Consider the following 23057-nt stretch of genomic DNA (forward strand, 5'->3'; position numbering starts at 1 on the left):
TTCCATGGTTCCGGGTTCAATGTACACGGTAAGCAAATTCCAATCATTCAAACGTTCTAACAAAATAACAAACATGATTAAGTAAAAGCTCCAATGGACACATCTCCTCCGAAGAGTATAAAGACATATCAAATGTTATTAAGTTCATTGATGCATAAAAAAAACAGACACGTCGCATCAGCTTTTTTGTATGTTTTTTTTTTCTCCTTTCTTTCTAAGAGTTGGCGGTACTGAAGATGATAATGTAGGTTTTACCCCCCCTCTGAAGTATCTTGTTCTTTCCAGGCAATTTAATTAACCCCCCCCATTTCATCTGTGCGAATAGCAAAAAAAAAGAATCAAAAAATCATATAAAAACCTATTTCTTATTTTTTTTAAACACTTGCGAGTTACAGATAATTTTTAGTTACACATATTTTTACAGAATTCTAATTATTAATATCATCGTAGCAGTCTCTTCTGCTCATTTCTGAATTTCCCAGAATGCATTAGCCTAATTTTGTGTGTTCTTTTAAAGCATTTTGGATTTTTTTTAATAAGCGAAATTAAGTATAGTAATTTGACATGAATCTAGACCAGTATATGGTGTATTATTATGACTTTTAGGGCTGTAGAACCCTGTGGTGCCCTCATACCCAGCAAATATTCTGAGCTCCTAGAAAAGAAGGACACAGAGATTTGGGTGCCAAAGAGGGACTGAGTCTCTGAAACATGGACACTGAGCAGGTATGGGGTAGAGAGTTTAGGATTACTGTAATATTAGCAAATAATATTGCATATATTTCAGCATTGCAATAGAAGAAACATGTGAGCACGTCAGCCACCTTCAAATGACATTCATACAGCCAGCCAGTATATTGCACAAGTTCCTACAGCAAACTAAGCTCCTTCCACCACCAACATGGCGGCAGTACTGGGCCTCTGACATCATCAGTGCGCGCGCGTGACAGCTGTCAGGAACGTCACCGGGGCGCCAAGGAGCTGCGGATGTCCTGTCAGACAGGTCCCGGTGCTCCGGTATTTGTGATGGGCCGCGCCCTGTGACCCCGGGGCCGGTATGGATGAACTGAGCCGCTCCGATGGGCTGGCGGAGCTGCTGGAGGAGTTCTCCCGGGCGCAATTCCGAGCCAAGGATCCCAGTCCAAAGGTGAGAGGCTCGGTACCGGCCTCAGAGCGGAGGGAGGGAGAGTGGGGAGCGGAGCCGGTACCGGAGGAAGAGACTGCACACCGGGAATAGGAGACTGAGATGGGAATGTATGCAACGGCGCCCTCCGCTGTCACTGCAGCAGCATTACAGCTTCCCCAGCCCCTACCAACGGGGCTGACGCTGCTATTATTATTATTTATTGCTGCTGTTATTAGGGAACCATAATACTTTGTAGAACCACACAGAGCCGTACAATGTATAATGCATTTAATGCCATTCAGAACTCTGTTCCCAAGAGCTTACACTTTAACAATGCGCTCATTGTGCGTGTGACTGTTAACATAATAACAGTGCATTAACCCTGTCATTACCATATATATATATTATGTACTGTAAGTATGCCCGCTGGCTGGGCAGTGTATACTTCATCCCGTGACATTTGCGTACCCAATGTAACGAGGTACGGGAGTGCCACGGCCACCGGCGGATGTCCCGGTCGGCTGCCTGCACCGCAGGAGGTGCGTTATCACTGAACCCGTAACTCGGGCACTAAAGAGGAGGCAGCTTAACCTAATCTGTACTTTCCTCACCACAGCGAGGGAAACGGAAAATAAAACGTAAAATGAGGGAAGTGAGAGAAGCTCAACGTATTCGTCCGTAATCTGAGATCGCAATCTAGATGCGCTGTTTACTATTTGACCGGAGTGTAAGCTCTGCGGGCCGTGCCCTGGTTACCCAGTGTCTCGGCTCGTCTTAGTCGGTCGGTTCTAGTTCTCTCAGACCCTTTGAATGTAGGGACTGTCAGATGCGCTACGGAAATCTATATTTACGGCAAAAAAACACTCCTTGACAGGTGAAGAAGTTCAGTAACTTGAAAATGTATATTTTTAGATAGGGGAAGTGAAAGAAAACCTACAGATTTCCTGCCCCGTGATGGAAAATCTATTTTATTTGCCGATGTTTTTTTTAAATTGCAAAATCCCAGCAGTTTGTGTTTTTTTTTGTAATATGAAGAATAAGTTTGTTGTTTTGGGAGATTAAAGTACATTGTAATTAATGTCTGTTTTTAACATTGTAACCAGTACACGGCCGGCTTGATCTCTGATCACGTGATACGTTTGCCAAGAACAGTAGAAAAACATGGCAAAGAAACTAAATCCATATTTAAAGGGACATTCCAGCCATCATATGGTAGCTCCGTGGTCCCTTTAAACTTTCATGGTGTCCCCATCTTCTGAATCCCCCCATACGCAGCTAAGTGCCATGCAGGAGATGTGTCCGGCCAAAGACTTCTCCTTGTAAGTCATGTACTTTCCGCTAGTCGGCTCCAGCATGGGCTGTCGGGGGGCAGTAAATAAACGGTCCCTTTAATGTCATCGTATGGAAGATATTCAAAGGTAGGTTTATATAGTTTATAAAAAACGAAATCAAATCCACACAGAGAAAAGCGGCACTGCGCTTTGCACGAGTAACGGGGGGCTTCTTCAGTAACGGGGGGCTTCTTCAGTAACGGGGGGCTTCTTCAGTAACGGCTTTTCTTCCGCTTCGTAGGCTGAGAGGATCGAGAGGCGCTGCCTTGAGCTTTTCGGCAAAGACTACTGCTACAGCGTCATTCAAAACGCAAATGGGGAGCTGTGCAGCCATTACCCCCGGCAGATTGTATTCATGGAGTACGAGAGCACAGAGGAGGACAAAAACATGTGAGTGGGCACTCGCTGAGACGTTTAATGGGGGGAGAAGGAAAAGTACATTGTTTGTCTGTCGCTCATTCTTTTTAGTTATTGTATAGAGTCCAATAATCTTTTTTTTTTTTTTTTGTCCCAACGCTGCCTTTGTTGCAGCGCAAACCAAAAATCCACTCCAAAAAACCCATTTTCTGCCGCGATCCAGATTCCGCCGGCCTCGGCTGTACTTATTGTTTGCGCCTCGGTTAAGACGTTCTCCGCTGCTCCGGCTGGTTAAAGGAAGGATTTCTTGTTGTAGTTCTGCAAGAGTCGAGATGACATATCCTCAGTAAGACGGTTCAGTGAGTTTAGGGCTGGGTTCCGCTTCCCTAGATTCTACTTTTGTACCAGTTTGTTTTTGTTTGTGATTTGAAATTCATCCTACAAACTCTTGATTGTTAAGTGCTAGGGAACCTGTTGGCGCTATATAAATAAATGCAATGTACTGTTTTACTGGCAGGTTGGTAGAAAAGTGGAGCTACCTCCCAGCAGAAGTGGTAGAGGGTAATACAGTGAGGGGATTTAATCATGCATGGGATAGGCATACGGCTCCTGAATGCCATTAAGGATTGATGACGTTTTGGGTTGAGGCAGACTAGACGGGGCTGAATAAGTCTGATCTGCTGGCAGATTCCATGTTTTATGGCAGTATAGGTGTTAATGTAAAGTCAGCATATAACACGGCAGGACTCAGCGCTGGATCAGCGCCTTTAAAATGGATTTTTCATGTAGCTAATAACAAAACCATCATAAATCGTGGGAATCTAATTACACCGCGGTTCTAATTCTCTCTGTCCGGTCGACTCAGTTTTCTGCCGTCACGTGGTACCTTGCCCTATGTGCTCTGTTACTATAGCAACAGGAGAAATTATTCCCAAACCCTTCTGATTAGAATCTTAAGAGGCTTGAAAACAAAAGCCAAAATTGCCAATTATATCAAGGAATTTAATTTCCATCCCGTGTATCATCAGCGCTGTCGATCCAGATTCTATGGGGGGTTACGCCAGTCTCGGGGGGGGGGGGGGCGGATGGATAGATTCTCAAGTGAACACCGTGTTGTCAGTAATTCCCCGACGGATCGTTGCTGCGATGCCTCAGCGTGCAGCTAGGGGGCAGCATTCTTCTAGCTATGAATACGAAGTCCCGTTCAGAACGCGCGTCTCATCCACAAAGCTCTTGTTATCTCGTATTTGTCACGTTAGGATTAGTTTCCATGCAGCGACACGCGGGGATAATCCATTGGGTAAACTCTGAAGTTGCTAAGTATTTCACCCCTTTGTATATATAATGACACACAGTAAATGCGATAGAGTCTCTAGATTTAAATCTCTAGTTCACCCCCCCGAGATCACGTTGCAGGTGCGCAGGCGATATGATTTTCAGTATATGAGCCTAGATTTTAAATGATCTCTGTGATCCCTTTGGAGTAAAGTGGGTCATTTTAAGTGATGATTCTGTAGCCTTCAGATATTGCACCGGAACAGCTGGGCAGCCCCTAAAGCCCTTAAGCACTAATACGTGTCTTAGAACGCCTGGGGGGAGCGCTGCACATCTGACCCCCGACGCTTTCTCAGCACGTCGGCCCTTTCACGGCAGCCTTTGTCTGAATATTAGGGTTTAGCTTCCAGACACCGGCCGTCACCTAAACGCCTTTCCCTGGGATCCTCGTTACAGGTACGAGAGCACCGTACAGGTCAGCAAACTGCAGGATCTCGTCAACCGCAGCAAGATGGCCCGCTGCCGAGGGCGCTTCGCCTGTCCCGTTATCCTGTACAAGGGAAAGGTAACAGCGACTAATTCCCCGACGGCACTAGACCGATTCTGCTTTCTACAACTTTCAGACAAGTCTGTCTTTGCTTCTTGTCTCTCGGGCTCCTTGTCTACATACATATAACTCACATTTACAGTTCCCTGCCCCTGAAAAGGGTTAATATTTTCTTTTCTATTCTAAGCATAACATATTTTCCATATTTTTTTTTAAAAATAATGTTTTTTATTAAAAGACCTCATACTTCAGCTATTTGGATTTATTGGTGGCAAAGCAGTCCGTCCATGTGGCTTCATTTTTTAACTTTACACAGTAATTGCATATAACTGAGCCCACGCCCGGATGACTCTTTGCTAATGAATGAAAATATTTCATAATCTGCTCTGTGTAGTAAGAGATTCCTTGACACCGGTCTCGCCCCTGTCCGTGGATAAATTATAACTTAAAGCAGCTCGGCCATTGAATGCATTTTAATGCATTTGATAATCCGAGTGCCGCTTTTAACCTTTTTTTTCCCAAGCGCATGGAGGGATTGATCAGAACCCCCATATGTATATGCATTATTCCCTCGCCTCTACCGGCTCTTTGTGATCTGCATCCGCCATGCGCTTGCGCTGAAAGTGCTGCCTTTAACTTCAATAGGAGCACTGTCCTATGCCGCTTTAATACGTAGCTCTCCGTTACAAGGTTTACATATTTTTAAAGTGTGCATATCATTTATTGTCCTTTTTTTCATTCTTTCAGCACATTTGCAGGTCCGCTACCCTGGCAGGATGGGGGGAACTGTACGGAAGGACTGGCTATAATTACATTTTCTCAGGTATTAACCGGAGGGTGTTCATGGCTCGAGCCAAAGATTTCACCAGCTTCACAGCAAAACCCGATCATGTTAAGAGGTCGATAGCAATCGTATACTTACGTCTGCTAGTTATATAGTTATAACAGGGCTCTAAATAGGGCCCAAGCTCAGCACCCCACTCGGCCCAGCTGAGCAGTGATCGGGTTTTTGGGTTTTTGACATTGGAAACTGAACATCGGCTGATAAACCTCCGTCTCCCGCAGGGGGCTCAGACGACGCCTGGGCAGAATCCGAAGTTGCAGAGGACGATGTGGCGGCCAGGTCTGTATGAATCCATAGCCTTTCCTTGCATTTTCATTTGTATATTCAGAAAGTTTTAAATTCTTGCCTAACCATACGTTAAGATCTACACTACAATCAAAAGTTTGGGGTCGCTCAGCTGTTTTCATGGAAAACAAGGACATTTCTGGCTATAACAGAATCGCAAAAGGGTTTCTAACGAGCAATTAGCCTTTTAAACTTAAACTGGGGTCAGCGAACACAACGTGCCATTGGGACACAGGAGTGATGGGAGTGATAAAGGGCCATTGGGACACAGGAGTGATGGGAGTGATAAAGGGCCATTGGGACACAGGAGTGATGGGAGTGATAAAGGGCCATTGGAACACAGGAGTGATGGGAGTGATAAAGGGCCATTGGAACACAGGAGTGATGGGAGTGATAAAGGGCCATTGGAACATAGGAGTGATGGGAGTGATAAAGGACCTCTGTACGCCTATGAAGAGATTCCATTAAAAATCAGCCATTTCTGGCTACAATAGTCATTTCCAACATTAACCCCGTCTGCGCTGGATTTCTGATCCATTTCATGTTATTTTAATAGACAAAATTGGCTTTTCTCTCAAAAACATGGAAATTGCTAAGTGATCCCAAACTCAAACTTTTAAACAGTAGTGTGTGTGTGTGTGTGTGTGTATATATATATATATTCTATGGTTGTTTGGGTGAGAAGGATCTACATAATGAAACATATTTAACATGAGATACAAACTAACTTCCTGACATTTTAATATTTCAGAAACGGGGATTCTCAGCTATTTGACAAAGTCAGAGGCCACGACATTAAGTTGTTACGTTACCTCTCAATCAGATACATCTGTGACCTAATGGTCGAAAACAAAAAGGTGAAGTTTGGATTAAAGTGAGTGGAACCAATTTCCGTTTTTTGTCGCTCAGAAATGTTCTGCTAGATCGGCGATATTTTAAATTTATCGTGAGTAATATACAGGGTTCTTAAAAAAATGGTCTGCAAGAAATCGTGTTGGCTTAGATGCATGAAATGAGTTTAAATCTTTTTTTTTTTTTTTTTTTTGTGGGTAAAGAGTTATATTTTTAAAGGTTAATTAAAAAGTAAAATTTTCAAGATTAATAATGCATTAAGATTAATCATCATAAATAAAAGGTATTGAATGATTATCCAAAGAAATAATTTAATAAAAAGTTTAGTGCCTATCTGCATAATTCTTTATATGGTATAATGAAAACCCCCGGTCCTTTTTAAATGTAATCTATGATTTATTTCCCCTCTTTCAGCGTGACCTCTTCTGAAAAAGTGGATAAGGCCCAGCGCTACGCGGACTTCACATTGTTGTCGGTTCCTTATCCAGGTAGATCCTGATATTCTATTTTTATGCTGAATTGAGGAGGTAAAACAATATCTGCTTCCCATTATTAAGTAGTTAAATCCCTAATATTGGATAACGGGCTGCAGGCTAAATCGTATGGTGGAACAGTTACATCTTGACTAGTGACTATTTAGATTTGATAACATTTGGGACCCCAACCTTTTAAAGTATTAGTGTTAATTTCTATGGCTTTAAAGAAGTCCAAGTTTGAGTTGTTTGGAACCAACACTAAGCACTTGATCTCCTCTATTGCTCTACTTTCTATCTTCCCAGGCTGTGAATTTTTTAAAGAGTACAAAGATCGGGATTATTCAGCAGAAGGGCTGGTATTTAACTGGAAACAGGTAAGGCTGATGTCTGCATCTTCGCTATAAAGGGCAAAGTGCCTCGTCTGCTGGGGAGCGGATTAAGCAACACTGCATTTTACTGCACAGGGTGCATACGGTGCTGGCGAGGCGGCTCTATGCGTAGTGTTTAAAGTTCATGGCCAGGTTGCTGTGACCGTTATAGGACCATTTCGCTAGTCACAATGAAATAGCTGTAGAAAGATTGCAACCAGGAGGTGTCTGATTGTCTGCTCAGCGCAATCAGGACACTGGTAGAGAGGAGTTCGGCTGCCAGCATGCGCAGGAGGCAGGGTATAGCGGGGCTGAGCTATATAGATGTAGAAGGGCTGTTGGAGTCAAACGAGGTGTTACTTTAGATGAATAACTCACACTCGAGCCAACTGCTATAGAAACACGCTGACCCGCTTTACTGTATTGTCAATGGGACAGCCGTATCCTCTCTTCCGTGTCATCCAGACGTATTTCTTCATCCGACCCTGCAGAGTGGCCTGTTTCTTGGGAATCCCCATGTCTGCGGGCTGCGCATGTCATCCTGCGCATGTACCGTGCAGCAGGGAATCCCGTTTCCCAGTATTGATTGTGACGAGCACATGGATCACCGCTCCCGCTGGCTGGTTATCCTAGCTTGTCAGAAATGTCTTTTATTAATGTGGGTCGTATAATAATCCGTGTGAGATTACTGTGTATCCCCTGGCACCTGGCTGCTGGCTGATTATGGTAGGAGTTGCAGTACGTAGCTTCTGGAGCTTCGCACTTTTCCCGAATGCATGATTGGCGTCATTATAGATGATCTAAATTTCCATTCTCGGAAAAAAAAAAGAAAGAAAGATGGTTAACAAATTGCTAAAAACGCAGGATTATCAATCATTTTTATCCTTCATGGCAAGAAAATTCCAATGTGATTGTTTGTTCAGAACTTCAGATGCAATCACCGCCTACTCCCTGTGGCCCAAATATTATTTGCTCAATTAACATAGATGATGCTCGTCGTCCCTGGTGCCTGCTTTCCTTCCCCGAATGCTGAAAGTCTTGGCTAGGTTTGCACAGCTTTCATGAAATACGTCTGGGATTTAACGGGAAGAGCAGTTTGCATTTACGACGCGTGGTTTGTAAAGGGCCGCAGAAAGTATGTCGTTGGTATAAGTGCTTGGGTAACACGCAGCCTTGGATGTGATTACCTCTCGTTGCTCTTTTTCAGGATTACGTTGATGCGCCACTGAATATTCCAACCACCCTGTCCAGGCATCTGAACATCGACTGGAGGGAATATCAGGTCAGTGACATATGTCATATAAAGCACCCAGAGGGCCGGTGCGGACTGCTTACACTCACAGGGTTTGTGCTGCTCTATGTAGTCTTGGATTTGTCTACCCAGTAAACGGAGAGTAGAGAAGCCATGAAGAACAGCCATGAGCTCACTGGGCAGCCTCCAAATTATTGTCATCCCCCCAATAATTCCCAAGACCTCGCCTCTCGTCTTGCTCCTTGTAGGGGCCAGGGGCCGGAGCTGACACAGGGAGCTGGCCCCGGTTTACATTTAGCGGGGTATGGATTGACAGAACCAAACTCCCGTCCTCCTACCCAGAGATCAAAGCTGCAATCCCCGGAGCCTCCGAGCCGAACCCGGCGAGCAACGGCCATATGCTGTTTTTATACCGACCTGTCTGTAAAATATCAGGCGGGAGGTAACCGCAGCCGTACATTCCCCTAAAATGTATAAAAGTGTTGTTTTTGGCAGGTGGATATTCAGCTACAATCCTGTTGCCCTCCGGACCAGAACCAGTACTTCCTTATGATGATCATATATCCAGGTCCTTTGGCCTCCAGCCATTTTTAAACCCCATTCATGTCCGTTCTCACCGTGGCTTTGCTATTGCAGTAACGATCTTATAAGCGGCGCCGCGTGGCACGTTCTAGTAATACCCCGTACTATCAATGTATTTCCCCCTCCCCTGCAGGCAAAATTCAGCCAAGGAAGACTCAGTCGGGTCTTAAAAAATGCTCCGCGTCCCGATTCAGCGGCTTTCGCTCCTTAACACGCAGCCTCGGTGTTATTCGGCAAGGAAAGCGTTTGCTGTTCAGCGCGCGGCTCCGGAAAATGGGTCAGAGCACCGCAGGAACCGCCGCAGGCACGTTATATTAATGGCTTTTGCTTAGCTAAGCCTAATTGCAGCTGGTTTCACACATGCCTTTTTTGCCTCCTGGGAAGCAATCTGCTCTCCCCTTTTTTTTTTTTTATATATAAATCATATAATTCCCCCCCCCCCACTAGTCTTGAGAACAATTTAACCTTTTTTAGGTTCTATGGTTTTGTAACCATTTTTAAGATTGGTGCAAATCCTCCTAAGAAGGGACGGTTAGAATACCGGCGTTCTTTGCGTTCTGCCGTGTCGTCCGCCTCGTGATGTCATGAAGACGCAACGCAGACGACGGGAAAGTCATGCTGCATTTTAAACGCGTTTTCTAACTCCATGCTGACGGACTTATTTGTGGCGTCCGCAAATCTAAAATACAGCTTTTCTTCTTGTTTTCCTCTAATTATTATTTTATAAGCCTGATTCGCTGCTGGCAGGGCTTTCGACATCTTGCTGTTCTTCCGGCCCTTGTTGCGTTTAGAGTATTAAGGGGATGGAGGGAGATGAAAAGTTATAATATTCTGCAGCGGCAGGTAACTTGTTTATCGTGAACCCCGTGCGTCCTTTCAAATGAAGCCACGGAGTGCATGCTTTTGCGTCTTCCGGCGAGGACAATGACGTCTGAAATAGGCCAAGGCACAGCAGGTCGGCGGCATAGCGATGGGCATGAGAGCTTTCCCGCGGCTCAGGGGCTTCCTTATGGTTCTGTGAATGGGGAAATTCCCATACTTATATCGACTTTTGCTGAGTCCGTAAATCCATGGTTGGTTACTTAGTATTTGGCAAGAAAAGCCACACATACATTATATATATATATATATATATATATATAATTACACCAACCCTTATAAACAATTATCTTTTAAATAGCAGGAAAGCTGACGGAAAATAATTCCTGCTTAGATTTAAATAAATCATTTAAAAAATGGGCCAGACCTATTTTTGAACTCTAATACTTACTTTATAAGTAGAGTTTTGGGTTTTAACAAGTAACAATTAACAGAAGTTTTTTTTAATATTTTAAAACACATACTATATATTTTTTGTGCGTTTTTTGTTTGATTGCTCAATGTCCAAGGAGGTGGAACTTATATCCGAAGGTTATATATAGATATATAGATAGAGAGAAAGAGAGAGAGAGCGCTATCGGAGGAAGTTTGGTTAAAAAATATTTATGTCATTTGTATTTTCCAAAACGTCCACCTGTCTGAATCCCAGCCATTATTACCATTATGAGTCCATTTCCCTCATTTCTGTGTCTTTCTATTTCAGAGATGGGACTTGGTGAAGCAAACTCAGAATTACCTAAAGCTGCTCATCCACATCATTAACGGTGACGGTAAGGGTTCAATTTCCTTCCATCGTATCACTTACCACATATTTTACATGCCAATGGGTCCTATTTACTCTGCATTGAGTGCATTGAGTAAGAGGAGCTATTTTCTCATCGAGGGAGTATGATCAGCATTAAACCTTTACAGTCATGCAAAAGGAACAAAAAAATACATTTTCAAAGTAAACATTTTAACCTACACATAGCACGGCAACTTTGTGTAAAGACCTTAGACTAGCCATTGGCTTCTATCATGGTTTGCAAGAAGTATGTATATTTAATTGCATTTTTTAATCTCCTTTATTCGCCATTAATTAACCTTTTCTTCTTCTGCTTGCCTTGTACAGATAACAGCGGGCTGTTGGTGCACTGCATTTCGGGCTGGGATCGCACTCCTCTGTTTATTTCTCTTCTGAGGCTCTCTCTTTGGGCCGTAAGTGGAATTTATACCCTGCTGGTTGCGCTGGTGGAATCCGTACCGTATTATTATTATTATTATTATTTATTATTATTCATTTTTATAATTATTTTATTATAATAAATTAAAATATATAATAATAAAATAATACAAATGATTTATAATAAATAATAGTTATAAAAATGAATAATAATAAATAATATAAAAATTCAGCTTTTTTTTATATTATCATGTCACTGGCCCACTTTAAGAAACAGGAGACCATTAAGAATTTTCATTTTTAGCTTTTGTTCTGCTTTTGTAACACTTTTTTTTTTTTCTTTACAAAGCTTTCTAAAACATAATGTATGTCCTGGTCGAATCCAAGAGAAATCCTGTAAAGATTTTCGGCGTGCTGTGCTGCAGAGCGAATTTCTCGGTCTGAATTAATTTCCTCTGAAACCTCGCGTTCGCATGCTGTGATTTCAGAATTCTACATGCTCTCGAAACACCCGGAAAATTGTCCGGTTTGGAAAAGTTCGGCTGATGAAACCATAAGCTTTTCAGCGAAAATCTTCAGTGGAAAATTTAGGACTTTTTTTAGGCCGGAACATAGTCTAGCTAATTAAATGAGCGTATTTTAGTTAGAACGTTGACGCTCTCATACCATTCCCTGTAGAAAACATCGTTTTTAGGAGTTAGTTTTGTGTCCCTTCAATAACCCACAGCTTATCCCCCAAGAGCCTAGAATTTCACAGCGAACTTTATGAAAAGGGACATGAAAAGTATAATAATTTGGTTTTCTGTGTCTTGTCCCAAACTCTCACAGGTCTCCCGTTCTTAGCTTTTATAAATTCAATACAGAATGTGTTTTTGAGTGGTTATAGGGAATTTCTATTTTATGTATCCCCCCCCCCCAACTTTTGCTTTATATTTTAATGGTCAGTATGACCCTTAGCATTAGAACTCTTATGCCGTCTTTTATGTCTTTACGCAATTCTTTTTTCCTATATATCTAAATGCTTTTTACTATTTCATCAATTGGTATAAATCGTCATAGTTGATAGAATAAATATCTACCGTTGTAAAGCACTTCTCAGCTTTCCCTTCCGAGTTCTACCTACTTTTCAGATGCACGGCTAACCTACCCTTCGCCTATCCCTGTTGGGCATCTGTTCCGATCTGCCGGACTTTCTAATATATATTTCGGTGTACCTTGTCCGTGAAAGGGTTACGAGATCTCCTTAATCCCGTATGATTTAATTTTCAATTGAAATGCCGTTGTCTCCGCCGCCGTATGAAATGGGTAATTTTTACCCAATGTTCCGGTATCTGCGACAATATCTCGGCAGGGCACCCGGGGAAATTAGATGCAATTGATTGATGTTTGTCTCTGCATTTCCACACTTCTATCGGACACGGACACAAACGCAACGCAGATACTTAGTATTATTACCGATCAGACCTCATGCCCTTTATTACGCGGTTTTAAAAGGGCAGCCAATCGTTGGCGCGGTTAAAGCTCATTTTTATGGAAATGCTGCTATATATATATATATACACTGTTGAGGGTTACCTATCGCTGACTGTAACGGGCTTTTCTCTTGTAAATCCATTTGCAGGATGGGATGATTCACAGCAGCCTGGAACCGGCAGAGATTCTGTACCTGACGGTGGCGTACGACTGGTTCCTTTTCGGGTGCGTGCTCCAAGAAGTCGTTGGTCACCCCCCTCTGCTGAATATAACAATTTTATAACAACGCATTACGTTGGAAAGAGGGTCCCTGGAGCTTTTAAGTTCCCAAACCCAGGAAGAATTATGTGATTATGCTAAACATTTCCTCAATCTTTTTTTCTTTTCTTCTGAGAATGCTTCATTAGAATGGCAACACAACAGGGAATCATATAGGTTGAAAGGTTGCCATAGCAGCATAATTTCTAAAATGCTCACTATTTCTTACTTTTTTTTTTTTTATAATGTATCAGCCTCCAGACCATCTTTGGAACTGATTCAGTGTAGAGTGCTACATGATATATGTATGTATATTGGTGAACTTTCTATGAAAGAATCACATTTTCTAGTTATTTTTCTCCCCCTATCCCAAACCCTAATGCATTTGACCCTTTAAATTAAGGGTTTGCTCGTGTGAGTCTTTATTATGTGTTTTCAATTCCAGGCACATGTTGGTTGACCGGCTTAGCAAAGGCGAAGAGGTGAGCTTCTGGGTTATCTGCGTCCGGTTCTTCTGATTGATGCGACTTAACCCCCCGCAATAGAATACAACTTCATCTTCATATACTTTTTAAGTAACTTTACCCTAAATCTGCCCAGTTTGGGCGTATTTCAAAAATCAGAAGACTGTTACTGTTAAGTTTACTGTATGGCAGGAGACCAGCGTTGGTAGGTTTGTCCAGATGGGCCAAGTAATGCGGGGGAAATTTAGGTGTCCTGCGGCTGGGTATTATATGCCTCCATCGCATTATCGTCTTCATTCAAATGGAGTGAAAATGTCCACGTGTACAACAATAGTTATTGTGTTGATTTTCCTTGTGCTGCAGTGAATTGTTAATGATAACCTTTCCCCCCATCCTTTCCTTTTTTTCTCTCCCCTCCAACCAGATCTTTTTCTTCTGCTTCAATTTTTTGAAGCACATCACCTCGGACGAGTTCTCCTCGGTTGGGAGGAAAGTGCGGTAAGTGTGCGCTCGATAGCACGGAGAAAGAACCAGCGCAGGGGTATCAATGAGGTCGTGAAACCTCCGGCGTCCCGGCCTTACTTTTTTTAAAATTTATTCTCATCTGGAAAGGATTCCCGCCTGGGACCTGCCTGCGCATGTTGGGGTGTGTGTGTGTGTGTGTATGTATGAGTGGTTTTGTTGGGGGAAAAAGGTCCAGCTTTCTAGAATGTATGTTCAGTTAAATTGCGCAATAGCCCCGGAACCGGCTTTGCTGCCTGTGCAGATCCCAAAGCCAATGCCTGACTTGGCTCTGGCATGCCGGGGTTAAACTCCGTTGTGGGTTTGACTATTTCAGAGCTTTGAAAGAAAGAATTTGCCAGCAGATCGGCCCCATTCGGCCCCCGTCTAGTCTGCCCATTTCTTCTGCTGTTTAGTTTCAGGAGCCGAATGCCTATCTCATGCATGTTGAATACCCTCACTGTATTACCCTCTACCACTTCTGCTGGGAGGCTGTAAATTATGACCTCTGGCCTTAAAGGGTTAAAAAAAATAACGTTGTGACACTGACGAACATTTAGCCAATCGTTGGTCACATCCTGTGCTTGGGTAGGTTTTATGCAGCATTAACTCTTGAAGCGACACAGGGTTGTGTCTCACCTGTGGCTCCCAAGGGGTTAACCAAGCTTAACAAGCCCTGACCCTTCTAGGATTTTTAATTTCAATATTCTCTCTTGAATAAAACCCTTTCGTACTTAAACCCCGGTCCCAGTAACTTTAAGAGACTTTAAATCCCTAACATTTTGTTTCCCCCCGTTCAGGCGGAAGAGCTCCCAGCCCCGAGACGCCGCCGTGTCGCTGGAGGATTTCTGTATGCTGAGTAGGTGGCTTCACAATAATCCTCCTGTCCTAAAATCTTCTCTCCTGTCAAACAATGTATAGAGAGTTATTGGGATATCGGGCAATTCACGCAGTCCTGACCATTAGCATATTTGCCGTCGAATAAGCGAAACCTATTGCCAATTGCCGCGTGTACGTTGGCAGATCGGCAGATGTCTCCTGGGGGAACTATTTCCATTTTATTCGCTCGTGCGAATCCCAAAGAGACCCACTGAGTGTGAGTTACAGTCATCTGTAAGTAGGGAGTGAGCACAGTCGACCCGAGTACCGACGTTCTAACGTTCTGTACAAAAGTCATTCCCAACAACTCTCCGTTTCTCGTAAGAAGTCTTTTGAACTTCAAGCCCGTGAGCGGTTGGAGCGTCTCCTAAAGCTGTGTCTGTGTGTTCAGAGCGCAGGGATCGAGGCAGCGCTACCAGCCTGAGCAGCGACTTCTCGGTGATAACCGAAGACTCACCCGGCGCCTTCGGAAGCGTTAACACCGACGCCGCCGTGGACTTCGTGACGTCGGGAGCTCAGAGCCAGGCAGTATGGTAAATTCCCGACAAACCAGATAGGATTCAGGATTAAGACTATATGTAAATATAACAATCTGCAAATATTCCCCCGACTCGGAAGCCGGTTCGTTGGTCGTCCTGGAACTTTATGTCCTGGTTTGGGTCAGGGAAGATAACTAGACCACTACCAACGTAAGCGAGGTTGTAATGTACCCTCTGCTTAGTTAAGCAGCCGTAAAAATATGAGATATGTTTTTTTGTTTTTTTTGTATGTATATAAATCCTTTAACCGGACGAGCTTTTGATGCGCAATTTCGATATTCTTTTCATTTCATTTCGTAGCGCCTATTGTAGAACTGGATTATACTATAAACAGAAATTGTCGTTCCTTGGAGTAAAATGCTAAATGTGGAGAAATCAAATCCATTTTCCGGCTCATACAATACTGTCCCAAGATTGAGCCTCCTAAATACGGCCCCCGCGATGGGTGCTTCGTGTTGCCTTAATCCATTCAGTATGTGTTAGAAAGTTCTAATTTAAAATATTAAGTTATTTGAGAAACTGCATGTTTTGTAAAGTCAATAGCTATTTCCGCAGCTATTTGTTACAACGAAAGAATGATAAGCGAACTAAAAGTAGACTTAAGGTGAGCATGTACTTGTCCCCCCCCCCCCCCCCAGGAAAAGGACCCATATCTCTTCTCCCCAAACCGTGGCCTGGAGCAGGACGCCGTCCTCCGCAGAGGAAAGACTCTTCCAGCCGGCCGTCTCCGCGGAGGCGAAGTCTTCCAGCTCGTCTTCCTCAAACCACTCTGAGCTGTTCCTGCGAGCCGGGAGCAGCCCCCTGGAGGTGCCGCAACGCAGGTGGGACACGAGTCCTGCGTTTTTCTTGTACGTTTAACTTTGCTTTCGTTGTTTACATGATGCAAACAAACTGAGCAGCTCTGATCTGCGATGGGGTAATTCCAGAGGGCTTGTCCGCGTTTAAGTCTCGTATCCGCCATATTGGTAAAATCAGACCAACCATGAGCTCGTTCAGGCGTTGGGTAGGTAGATAAAATCAGTGTCCGTCTTTGAGACCTGTGCTACATGAGTCCCAGGGGCAACAAGAACGATGATAAACATTCCCACAACCAAATTTACATTAGGTTAGCGTATTGACGGTTTAAGACGAAGAAGAAGAACCCATTTTTATTATTTATTTACATTTTGTCCTCTTTCCTGGCTACTTCACTTTTTTTTTTTTGCAAAACAAATTACTTAGCTTAAAAACCATCCAAAAAAAAGCAGCCAATCTGAAGTAAGTGGCCCTGTGCATGCTGGGATTTCTGTAAAGGGTTAATACGGGCGCAGTGATTGCACATCTCTTACAAAACTAATATTTCGTTTCTTATGCTTCTCAGATTAATGTCATTTTTGGGGTCTGAAAACTTTTTTAGGGGGCAAGTTCCGCTTATTGCCCTTTTAGTAGGTTGGCAATCACCAGGGGGCTTGAATCCCCCCCCTCCCTGGTTTACGGTGCAGCCGGTAAAGTATTTTCTGTGTCATTCTTGTTCCAGGAGATGAATTTTGGAGCCTGCAGACTAATCTGTTAATGGAGTCGTTATAGGAAAAGCAGTATGTAGGGTCTGCGGCTAAAACTTTTATCACACTGTTTTATAGACAGTTATAAAGTTTGGGGTCACTTGGAAATTTCCTTGTTTTTGAAAGAAAACCTAATTTTGTCCATTCAAATAACATGAAATGGATCAGAAATCCAGCACAGACGGGGTTAACGCTGCAAATGACTATTGTAGCTGGAAATGGCTGTTTTTTTTTAATTAAATCTCTTCATAGGCGTACAGAGGCCCTTTTATCACTCCCATCACTCCTGTGTTCCAATGGCCCTTTATCACTCCCATCACTCCTGTGTTCCAATGGCCCTTTATCACTCCCATCACTCCTGTACGCCTATGAAGAGATTCCATAACAAATCAGCCGTTTCCAGCTACAATCGTCATTTACAACATTAACCCCGTCTGGGCTGGATTTCTGTTCCATTTAATGTTATTTTAATGCACAAAATGTGCATTTCTAAGTGACCCCAAAAGTTTGAACTGTAGTGAATATAATATATATATAACTGAAATAAAAGCATATTTGTGGCTTGAACCGTCCGTACCCCGTATGATTTTCTTTTTATAGACTTCTGCTGTTATTTCTCGGGCTTCACTCCGAGTAAATGTTTTAAGCCGCACCATCTGCCCGCTCAGCATCTGCCTCGCTGTACAATCCCTCGTTTACATGTGAAAGGCCCAGCCTTTTCCATATTTATATATATATATATATATATATTGTGAACTGGTTTATAGTGAATGAATGCAGAAGATTAGGAAAGGAGTGAATTTTGCAGTCACTGAACAGTTTGTAAAAGATTTTAATTAAAACAGCAAGCGGGGTTTTCTTTTAAAATATCCAAATTTAAACATCTGCAGAAAACGGGGAAACAAAGTCTGATTTTACTATAAAAAGTTATGTTCCCGAAATTATAAGATTTCAGTATTGTGGATGTTTTTAAAATTCACTCAGTGACTTCCATGGAACTTTTTTTAACGTTCAAACGAATTGACAAATCATCTTCTAATTCAATCATTTTAAAATCTCTCCAGCGTGTAAAAGTTGTCTGTTTTTCCATGTATTTATATATACATTATTTCATATATACATTAGAAACACCATTCTCAGCCTTTATCATGAATCGTCAATTATGTCATTTTTGCGGGGAGCTCGTATTTGTCATGTGACACAAAAGCAAAGCCCGATAGGTTGTTGCTATAGAAACCATAGTTCACTCAACAGAGGCGCCTAAAGGACTTTATACCATTTCAGCTTCTCAATGATAGAGTTTCTTAAAATCCATTGGAATCATTAGACGCCCCCATGGTTGGGCATCCTCGCTGTTAACCCCCCCCCCCCCGTTTGGTGTTTTGGGCTGTACCTGCTTACACTTTGCTTAGCTGCGTTTTCCTCCAATAAGCGGCTCCATACAACTTTTTAGGGGGTTTATAGAAGGGGTCTGGTTAGACACCCCAGCTACATTGTATCGACCTTAAGCATTGAGTCCGGGTTTATTTTACCGCCCGAGCGTCGCGATGAGCTTTTGGTATTGGTTACCCTTTAACAGGAATATTGGGCGGCCTGAAGCCATATCAGGTGTTGAGGTTCAGGAGGTCTGCGTTAAGTCTAGGAGGGGTAGACATCACTCCGTCAACACGTAGAAGCCACCTGCCCCCCCCGATAAGTGAGAGAGACCACCCCAGCTGCTGCTTTATGTGATAATAAATACTTGCATGAAGGTATTGAAGGTGTTGAGGTTATCGCGAGGAATCAGGACGGATGCAGTTGCCGATGTGTACACACGCCTGATATTTAACACAACAAATTGTATGTATTCGACGACCGCCTGTGTATTGGAGACACTTGTTTGCTCTCCAAGGTTTTCAGATATTGTAAGAAATGCGTTAAACGTTATGTACTAATAATCTGCTGTATTTGACCCCTTTTTGGACTGTTTAATACTGGGGCATGCTTTTCCCTTCTCACTTTTATCTAATGGCTTTTTATTGTAAATTTTTTGGCTTTTTTTTTTTTTTTTTAACCTGCTCACTTTTTCACCCTAACCCAGTTTTTCCTCCACTTTTTCAAAATCCAGCTTTGATTGATTTTCTTGTTAATCACAATTGTATGTTTGGTATAATCTGCTTTTGGATGCTGGTCTTGGTGCCTTTTTAACCTTGAAGGCTCTTGGTGATGCGCTTTTCTATGGGCGATGGAGGCTATGTTGAGTCGTTCTTGCTTTTCTCTGCACGGTTCCTGCATGGTCCTTGGCTTTGTCCGACCTCAACATTGTAAGGTCACGTTTGGCCATCCAGTGGTGGGCCTCTACGAACCTCTCCATGCCTCCTTTTGGTGTTCACTATAGCTTAATTGTCCAGCATCGTCTGCGGTTGGTGACACGCTGGTGGCAGAAGGTCTTCTATAAATGTCATCTCCAGAAGTCCTAAAGGGAACAGGTCATTCAGTAGAAGACTCTCATTCCATCATCTCCCCTCTTTCTCTTCGTCTCAGATCAACCGACAACTCCCTGCCCGGATCTTCCGTCTCTACAGATTATGGCAGTTGGCAGATGGTAACGGAGGGTGGGAGTTTTCATGACCATGGAATCCTGAGTGCCTGCGCATTTCTCCCCTTCAGCTTTCCTGATGAGCACCCTAACAGTTGCCCGTAAGTGGATCCCGAATATCCGATGCTCAGAAGTCCACTCCCCGGACAAACGATCACTATGGCCTTTAAGCGTAATCCATAATGTCCAGAATAAAACAAAAAAGACCATATTATTCTGAATTGAACATAGACATGCCAAAAAACATTGTGTTTTTATAAAAATCATGGTCAAATTAACTTAACCATGGCCATAACAGCCACAGTACACCGCCAGATTGTTAAAGCCCACCATAACATAACCAAGACAATAATATATATTTATTATTTAGTTTATGCTTTTGTTTTAACAACACATATGATGAAGTTTGATCATTCATAAGATTATTCCTGGTCGTCTATTAGCTCGGCCAAGACCATTTTTAATTAAGAAGAACCTGAGATATTGAAACTTGTGCCTGTTCCATATTAATAATCTTTTAGATGGGGGTCCCCAAACTCTCATCATCCTCAGTTTCCCTTTGCATGTTAAAGTCAGACACTCGAAACGCCGGGAAACGCTAACTCAGCAAATGGACAATTTGGGCAATTTTTGCTTCCGTTAACATTTTAAAAAAAAAAAAATAAAAAAAAAAAGCAGCTCATTCATGCACTTTCCGGACAGCTGGGGAAACGGTGGAGCAGCTGCCTCTGCAAATAAACGCCTGGCCTTTGAGTGATCGTCAGCACTCCAGCAATTTGGCGAAGTGCGCTCAGCTAACGACGTCTCTGCGGACCGCGGGTTCATTCTCAGTGCTGCGCTTTTTATCTGGTGTATTCAGAGCCAAGAAACTCGTGTCGGCGCTCGGACGTATCCACGCGGTATCCGGATGCGCGTCCTCCTCAGCTGCTTGGAATTCCATTCCATTAGTGGTCCGAGAATCGGCACGTCGAAGTGGATTGGATCCTGAGGACGGTAGATTAAAACGGGAATGTGCAGCTCCGACTCCAAGCACTTTACAGTCCGCTTAAATACAAGGCGGCAGGAGGATGGGGAGCGAAGAACGGGGGTCTCCACTGGGAGTCACTGGAGCGGCTTGTTATCTAGTGTACTCGGTCACGTTACGTTCCTGCCCGGTGCCATTCAGCATGAAACCCGTGTGGCATCACACCTGGGGCTACAAATGGAAGCCCGGTGGATTCCAGAAGTTCACTTTTACTTGAAATTACAGTCAGTTTAGTGCTCTGTCCCACACGCTCATTTCATGAAACACACCTATATCTGTTTTAAGTTGGCGATGTTAGTAAATGATGCCCTCCGCAACGTGCAGGCCACCTTTACAAACCTGAGAACTATCCAAAGCTGTCCTTATGGCTGGAGTTGTGACAAGGTCAATGAAGCCATCTGTATTCAAGCAGGGATTTCAGCTGTGATAAAGTAGTGAGAAAACTACCAGTCGGGATGCTCAGATATCATTACATCGGAGGAGAATATGAAGGAGTCGGCTTCGGACGGTGTGACCCTGAGAACCTGCCCGTTTACTCTGAGAGCGAGACTCGGGGACAATACATGAAGATGTTTTCTTCCTACCCGTTACCCCCAAGCTACTTATTCATGATGTTCCCTGTTCTTATTCCATTGTATGAAAGAGCGTGTGAATGATAACTTGCAACATAAACTTCTATTGTATATACTTTGGCAGTGATGTATGTATGGGCTTGACCCAGGGCAACAACCCCAGTCCCACCGCTCCTAGCAGGTTCTTACCGCTCTTCTCAGTTCCTTCTGGGCCGAGCACCAGCTTCAGATGTGACGAAAAGATGCTTCTCAGGAATCGTCATCCTACGGAATCGGTCTGATTAATACTCAGGCATTCGGGGTAATCCTATGGAACGTACGCGTTGCAATGTTTCCCGTTCCTTATATAATTACATATCGCCAACTCTTGCTTTCTTGTTGCAGGTTGCCGGCCCAAACCGAGCGAGCGGCCCGTCTGGAGTCGGTGCGTTCCATCTTCCTGTCCGCCTACAGCTCCACCATCGGCCTCAAGTCTGTCTCAGCGAGCCCTTCAGGAGCCATCGGTGGCCTTTTGGAACAGTTTGCACGGGGCGTAGGACTCAGGGGCCCCAGCAACATCGTGTGACGTAGCGGCGGAGATCCAGGAATTTAAAAGCCATGTGTCCAACTCACAATGATTGTTTAAAAGCCTTACGAAGGGGACAGTCTACGGCCCTGGTCCTCGTCTGAACTTCCCTCTGGCATTTCCAACGTTATTATTATTTTTTAATATATTTTTCTTTAGATCTTTGAACCGGGACGCGTTGCTCGTGTTTCAAAAGGTGCTCTACTGTTAGGAATCAGAAAGGGAACGCTGGAGCTTTAACGGTCCTACCTTTGGATGCAAAAAATGGATGAAGTTAACCCAAGGCAGATTTAAAGGGCTGAATCGTTTATTATTAAAATTCCTGCTGCAATGTACAGTAATGGGGTGAATGCCTTAAATATTATGCATATTCTCTTAAATAGCAAATGGTCAATGAAGCTCCCGTGGACAGCATGGATTTGCTTAGGGCAAAGCATGTAATATTTCCCTCTTTTGTTCCCAAGGGGGGCGTCAATGGATTGGAATGCCCCGGGTTACACATGGGAGGGGGGTAATTAGCAATGCGGATATTTAATTATCTGCTTGTTTCTATAAATCTGTGATAGAAAGGGAATTACCAAGGTCTATTCTGATTGGCCCTGAGAGCTTTAGATGTCTGCGCTTTAATTTCTTTCTCATTGCTGAAAGCAAGGAGATCCCGCATAGCAAACAGATCTCCGATTAAATGGTAGCCTGTGGCCTGTAACACCATAAAGGGCTGTGATATGATAGGAATTGTAGTCCGCTAGTTGTAACGCCGAAGCCACGGGCCACTATTGATGCCTACACCACTTTGCGGGTATATTATAATTTTTCTTTCCCTGTTTGTGTACCGGAAGGGTGAGAAATGGTACATTTACCCCCCCCCCCCAGGCAGTCAGATGGGTAACGCAAGTTCAAAAGCCAAGGTCCTGCATGTTAGGTTAAATAGACATAAGTAAGATTGCTCTTAAGAATGGTTATATGTATAAAGGGAAGGAAAGCGTGTGGGATGTAGACTTATTCGCTCAAATGTCGTAGAGCTGCCTGGTCCTTGTAGCCTCTTCTCGCTTACAATGCCAAAGACCTGCGTTTTCCGACCGCTGATGGATTCTGCTGGGATCTTAAATCCAAAACAGATCTGGATCTCGGCACTTAATCAAGAACTCTCTATGTGATTTAAGCAGAGCCCAACCACAAAGGAACCAGATACCCTCTGCGCTGGAGCGTCTCTTCCCACCATGTCCTGAAGACCCTGCTTTCTCGGTTCCGGACAGTGGGGGAGGGGCGTCGCATTTAATGTCTTTCTAATAGTAAGAAGAATTATAGTGATTTATTTTTTTGTTTC

The 23057-nt window shown here is 43.4% G+C and overlaps 1 protein-coding gene across 1 annotated transcript; it reads left to right on the forward strand.

The window, feature by feature from the left end:
- Positions 1–1057: 1057 nt before the first annotated feature.
- LOC149275402 (phosphatidylinositol-3,5-bisphosphate 3-phosphatase MTMR14-like) lies at positions 1058–21730 on the forward strand. Its single transcript, XM_089504773.1, has 19 exons — positions 1058–1147; positions 2699–2847; positions 4546–4654; positions 5384–5459; positions 5702–5759; positions 6517–6639; positions 7032–7105; positions 7397–7467; positions 8669–8743; positions 10878–10944; positions 11286–11371; positions 12958–13034; positions 13513–13549; positions 13956–14029; positions 14833–14891; positions 15303–15444; positions 16089–16271; positions 19515–19670; positions 21550–21730. Exons 1-19 carry the CDS (start codon positions 1058–1060, stop codon positions 21728–21730), a joined length of 1887 nt encoding a protein of 628 aa, XP_089360899.1.
- The last annotated feature ends 1327 nt before the right edge of the window (positions 21731–23057 follow it).

Source organism: Sceloporus occidentalis, unplaced genomic scaffold, assembly GCF_023333645.1.
Source record: "Sceloporus occidentalis isolate IW3139 unplaced genomic scaffold, rSceOcc1.0.p SCAF_291, whole genome shotgun sequence".
NCBI lineage: Eukaryota > Metazoa > Chordata > Lepidosauria > Squamata > Phrynosomatidae > Sceloporus > Sceloporus occidentalis.